This window comes from Hemicordylus capensis, chromosome 2 (assembly GCF_027244095.1).
Source record: "Hemicordylus capensis ecotype Gifberg chromosome 2, rHemCap1.1.pri, whole genome shotgun sequence".
Taxonomy (NCBI): domain Eukaryota; kingdom Metazoa; phylum Chordata; class Lepidosauria; order Squamata; family Cordylidae; genus Hemicordylus; species Hemicordylus capensis.
The window spans coordinates 45,880,754-45,886,753 of record NC_069658.1 but is presented as its reverse complement, the minus strand read 5'-3'; the positions used below and the strand labels follow the sequence as shown (position 1 = coordinate 45,886,753).

The window sequence follows — 6,000 nt, the reverse complement described above, 5'->3', positions numbered from 1 at the left end:
GTATATGTTTCAATTTGTTTTTTGCTATTGTTAACCGCCCAGAGTCGAAAGTTTGGGACAGTGTACAAATTTGATCAATAAATAGATAAAAACAAACAAACTGATGCAGATGGCAGGCAAGCCATCGAACACTACCAGATTTATTCAGCACACACACACACCACCTGCTGCCACACACAAACAAGTCAACAGAAGCTTGAGCTTGCCATGGGCACCGTGGTAGTTGGACGGCAGGGTGAGGTAATGTGCTTGGGGTATGATATACGCCGCTCCACGAGGGAGGCGGAGGCTGAGCCTGACGTGCGCTGCTTGCGTGGCTTGAATAGGAACATTGTTTGAGGGAGGGAGATAATGAAGGAGGCTACACGCACACAAAAGGCACACGCACACACACAAGCAGGCAGGCAGCCAGGAGCGAGAAACCGGAGAAAGAAGGAAAGCTGGTTGGGCCGGAGAGGAAACGAGGAGCAACACCGGCTCCCGGCTCGCCACCCCCACGGCTGGCGTTGGAAAGGAGGAGCCGCAGCAGCAGCAGCCTTCCCTTGAGCCGGGGGTGGAGGGGACGGAGGAACGGCCCGGTGCGGCGGCGGTGCTGGTGGAGGCCGGCGGTGGAACAAGGAGTCCTGGAGGCGGAGTCGCCGGAGCGCAGCCGCCCGCTTGTAAACAGATCTGGGGCCTCCACGTGACCGCCTCCAGTACCTGAGAGAGTGTCGGGGCGGCATTGTGCTGCCCGGCCGGCGGGCGGGCGGGCGAGCGAGTGAGCGAGCAGGAGTCGCCCCCGGTGGGCCGACGACAACAAAGCCGAGGGAGAGACGCGCGCTGTAGAGCGCCGCTGCGGCGGCGGCGGCGGCCTTGGGGGCGACTGACGCCGCTCTCTGGCCTGAGCCTCTCCCTCCATCGTATCCCAGCCGGCCCCGCCAGAGGAGCGCATCCTTCCTTTTTCCTTCCTCCCTGCCGCCGCTAAAATGGCTGATGCTGGGCAGTGACTGAGTGAGTGTCCGGCAACCGCTGTGAGAGAGCCGGAAGAAGCCCCGTGCCGTGCGGCGGGAGGCTGCGAGCACCGCTGTCCCCGCCGCCACCATGAGCACCTTCGCCTTGGAAGAGACGCTGGAGGCGGACTGGGTGGCCGTCCGGCCTCACGCTTTCCACGAGCGGGAGAAGCACAAGTTCGTCTTCATCGTGGCCTGGAACGAGATCGAGGGCAAGTTCGCCATCACCTGCCACAACCGGACGGCGCAGAGGCAGCGCAGCGGCTCCCGGGAGCTCCGCCGCGGCTGCAGCAGTAGCAGCAGCAGCGGCAGCAGCCCCGGGGGAGCCGAGCAGCGAAGCTCCTCTGCCTCCAAGGCCGCCGCCGCCGCCGGGAGCCCCACCTTGCGCAGGAGCCCGGCCTGGAGCGCCGCCGAGCCCGGCCAGGCCAGGAGCTCGCCGGCTTCCCCTGTCCGGGCCGAGGCGTTGCTCAGGAGTCCCGGAGGCCGAGTGGCGGAGGCGTCGCCGAGGAGCCCGGCTAGGGCGAGGAGCAGCCCGGCGCGGAGGCCTCAGCCTGCCCCGGAGGCGCCTCCGCCGCCGCTCAGCCCCGCGGCCTGCGCGGCCGAGGAGATCGAAGTGCTGGAGCTGGGGAAGGACGAGCCTGCGGCAGGAGGAGGCGCCGTTCTGCTGCTGCCGTCTCCGCTCGCCGGGCCTCAAGCCGCCGAACCACCCTCGGTGGCTGCCTGGGAGACGGAGCCGCAGTCGGGGGAGGAATGCAGCTGGGCTGGCCTCTTCTCCTACCAGGACCTTCGGGCCGTGCACCAGCAGCTGTGCTCGGTGAACTCGGAGCTGGAGCCCTGCTTGCCGGTCTTCCCCGAGGAGCCCTCGGGCATGTGGACGGTCCTCTTCGGCGCTCCGGAGCTGTCTGAGCAGGAGATGGAAGCGCTGTGCTACCAGCTGCAGGTCTACCTGGGCCACTGCCTCGACACCTGCGGCTGGAAGATCCTCTCCCAGGTGCTCTTCACTGAGACGGACGACCCGGAGGAGTATTACGAGAGCTTGAGCGAGCTGCGGCAAAAGGGCTACGAGGAGGTGTTGCAGCGGGCCCGCAAGCGCATCCAGGAGGTGAGGGAGGCCCAGGGCGCATGATAACCTCTCTCTCTCTCTCTCTCTCGGCTATCCTTAAATATTTTTTGTTGGACCTCAGCTGTAGGCACTCTTCTCTCCTTTACAGTAAATATCTCTTTTTATAAACGATAAAGCTTTGGGGAGATCTGGTACTCTACTAACAGCTCAACAGTTTTAATCAAGCTCTCACCCAGTACAGTGGGGCTTCTTTCCAGGTGAATGTATATAAGGGATGCTTTTGCAACCAGATTCAGGGTCGTGTGTGCGTGTGTTTTTCAAATGCTAGTGTTCCCAAACTTAAGGCTGACTAGGCTTTTAAAGGAGTAGCTGCATGTTTCTGTTCTAAGTAGTGCAAAAGAAAAGCATCTGGCCAAGTTAGATCTTGCGTCAGGTATGTTTGCTGGGTTTTTTGCCAATACAAGGCAGTGGGCTGGAGTAAGATTAGTCAAAGCTGAAGTGTCCAGGTCAGATTTGGGCATTGGGTCTAGTGTCAAAGGAGACACTGAGGCCAATATCCTTGTTTTCGTTGCCACATATGTTGTTCTTTGTGTATGGTTGGTGGTAGATGTAATAAATGCAAGGAGCTGGGTAAGAGTATGGATGTCATGTGCATCTGTTTTCAGTAGAGACTGGATTTCTTTATTTATAGGCATTTCTCTCTATCTAGGCTGAAATCCTGTTCTCTGTGAAGTTAATGAGAATGTTAATTGGTTAATGCTAACCCTAGAGCCTTGGAGTCAGGTGGTATATAAATTAAATAAGTAAGAATAAATAATGTAATGAAGTAGGGCACTTGCAGCTTTATCAGTTAAAGAACTGAGGGCCAAAATGATATCCAAACCCTCCAAAGACTTGGACTTTGTTTTTTTGTGTGTGAATACCTCAGAGTCCACATAGCTGTTCTTTTTTATCACTATACATATGCTATCTTTCTGCAATTAGAAGATTTTGCCTTTTTCTTCTGATATTCTAAGGCTTTGGAATGTAGTGTGAGTCAGCTCTTGTGCTATGTTTATAAAACATAGATGAAGGAACTTGTATTTTAAGATGCAAAATATGACATGAAAAGGAAAACAAATGAATCTGTTTCTGTGTTCCCTACACCCACTCCTGGAATGTTGTTCTGTGTACTTGCCTGCCTCTTGATGGAGTCACCAAGAATACATTACAGTAACAGCACAACCAGCGTATGAGTGAAAGCAAGTCCTGTTGTGTTCATTGGTGCTTACTTGTAGGAAAGTATGCATAAGACTTCAGTTTAAGGCTCCAGCATCCAGAGTGACTTTGTAAAGCCACACCCGGAGAAGCCTAGGCACCTAGTTATCTGGTTTCCTAAATATCCATTTGTAAGCATTTTGAAGTGAGTTTTTGCCGGTCCTGTCATATCTGTCTATCTAAACGGCTTTGAGCACTTTTGTTGAAAAGTGGTATATAAATATTTGTAGTAGTGTAGTGCTTTGTAGCAGTCCTGTGCAGTTCTAATGCCTAAAAAACTGGTGCTGGCTCTTAAATATCTGACCAGCTAGCCTACATATTTGAATTATTTTTTTCAGCCCTGTCTTTCGTGTTTTGATTACATTGCTTCCCTCCTCCCCAATCTATATAGCACTAAATCCAGTCTCAATGCCCTTCAGACTGTTTTTTACCTTGTGTCTTTTTGACATTTCTGTTTGCCAACTCATTGATTATGCTTTTTGCATCCCCTGTTAGAATTGTAAGTGTATGCAAAAAAGTATTGTTGTGATCACTTTTCAGCTTTGACATTCTTTATTTGTCATTTGTCTGACAAAGCCTTTGTAAAGTATGGAAAGGATTTGACAGTCTTAACTATGTAGCATCGAGTATCACATTTATTTTTGGTCTAACCCATTTGTTGCTGAAAATAAGTGACAAACATATTGTAATGCTTCAATTCATTTTCCAAGTATCTAATTGCTCTGTTTGGCCAAACTTTTCAGCTCAGGCTCAGTGCAGATGTCATGGTTGTTTGGGCTGGAACACAGTGCTGAATCTGTGAGCTCCTTTTCTTCCACTCTTTCCTCTTCCTCTTGTGTGCCATCCAAAAAGAAGTGCTAGAATTTTGTCGGAATTCTGTCCAACAGAAGGAATTCTGATTTCTTAAATCACAGTTCCACATTCTGTCCAAATTGGGGAGCACCAGTTCAAGCACTCCATACAAATCAGGATATAGAAACAATGACTTGATAGCCTGGCTGTTTAGGGTGCTTAAGCCACAGTTTGCCAATTCTGTAGAACTGTGGTTTAAGAAACTAGGATTTTTTCCTTTCAGTTAAGAATGTGAGGTAAGGAGAAAAAGAGAGCAGGGAGAATGTGCCCTCGGTGCTTGACTTGGCCTAAAAAAAACCAATGGATTGTGATTCTAGAACCTCCAGAATGGAGTAAAGTATCTTTCAGTGAAGGCATGACCCAAGTGGTAGGGTATTATGTTTGATTTCAGTGCAGTCTTCTCATCCCATGGTAGCTGGATTAATTAATTACCTCCAGTAAGTATTAATTCATATCTGATGTCAGTATCTCTCTTAGCTGCTGTGTAAACTGACCCGTCTTTAATTAAAATGTGCTTCATATTTAAGAAAGGAGATCAGTTAGATGGCTTGCTCTTTTCCTTCTGGCTCTCAAGTTTCTGTTGTCTGTCACTTGCTTGATAGTGGCTTTCTTTGAAACAAGAAGCTGGTATCTCACTAGGCTAAGTTATTCCAAGATAATGGAGCAACAGATGATAGGCATTTAATATTAATGTGTAATTCTGATGCAGTGGTTTTCCACACTTTAGGATGGGACTCAGTTCTTTTCCTGAAATACGAACCTACCAAGCTCATGTGTTTCATGTATATTTTCTTTCACATTACTTTTGCCATCTGTGCTTGATAGTGACTTTCTATAGGGTAGAGATGCAGGTGAAGATACTAGATTCTAGCAACTGTGTGATAAAAAAAGCCTACTGGAATGTTAAGAGGAAATGTGTTCTCGGTTTCAAAGGCAAACTGTAAAATTTGGCATAGTTTAAAACCAGATGTCTTTTATTAGCATAAAATAATGCAGAAATCTATAGAAAACAAATGCACTGAAAATGCCAGATATTCTCAGTTTACACTAAAACCCTTAATAATGGACAGATTCTGGGCGGCAAGCTTAACAATTTATTTTCATTCATTACTTTTGAACATTAATACTGCCATTTTTTGTTTCGTTGGCTAATATATAATTGTTTGAGATTGCATTGAACTTCTAAAATTCTGCATTTTAATTCTATTTTTTCTAATTTTAAAAAATAATTCTGAAGTACTGCATTGCAATCCAAGAAATACGAGAACAACTTACTTGCACACAGTAGTTTTAAATTATTCTTAGAATTATAGGCTAACTATTCTAAAATTGCTTGTACATCTTGTTTAGCAGGTGCTTGTTTGTTGAAATGATGTTATTGTTACTGTTCTTAAGTAAAATAGTGAAAATCACAAAAGGATGAGAATATAATTTGTACCAAAGGGGTGTGTGTGTGTGTGTGTGTGTGTGTGATATAAAAACATTATTTGGTCTTTAATGAAACATTGGTAGAATTTATTTTCTTTTAGTTGCTACTCTCTTTTCCTCTGTCCCTCATTCTGTGTTGCTTTAAAAAGTTTAGTATGTATTGTCAGTTAATGTTACGGTCTTCTTTAATTCATAATAATGAACTGAAACATTTTGAAATTCTCAGTTTTGAATTACATTCAAGGTATCATTCAGATTCTGGAGCTATAAGTTCTCTGCTTTCTAACAAAGAGCCCAATAGTCAAACCAGCAAAGCCAAAGTATTCTGTGTTATAATGGATGGTGATTAGGATGGGTTATGATGGCTTTGCTGGCAATGTTAAAATGGCAGTACCTCCCATAACAAGGTAT

At 47.3% G+C, this 6,000-nt stretch overlaps 1 protein-coding gene across 2 annotated transcripts in view; it reads left to right on the top strand.

The window, feature by feature from the left end:
- Window positions 1–233: 233 nt before the first annotated feature.
- The window catches only part of JMY (junction mediating and regulatory protein, p53 cofactor), an 80,653-nt gene continuing 74,886 nt past the window's right edge, over window positions 234–6,000 (top strand). The window contains exon 1 of one of the 2 annotated variants that reach the window (XM_053296561.1): window positions 234–2,091. In XM_053296561.1, the coding sequence (XP_053152536.1) occupies window positions 1,081–2,091 (1,011 nt within the window). In that variant the 5' untranslated portion in view covers window positions 234–1,080. The remainder of the gene's footprint in view (window positions 2,092–6,000) is intronic. The other variant, XM_053296560.1, reaches the window with a different exon arrangement.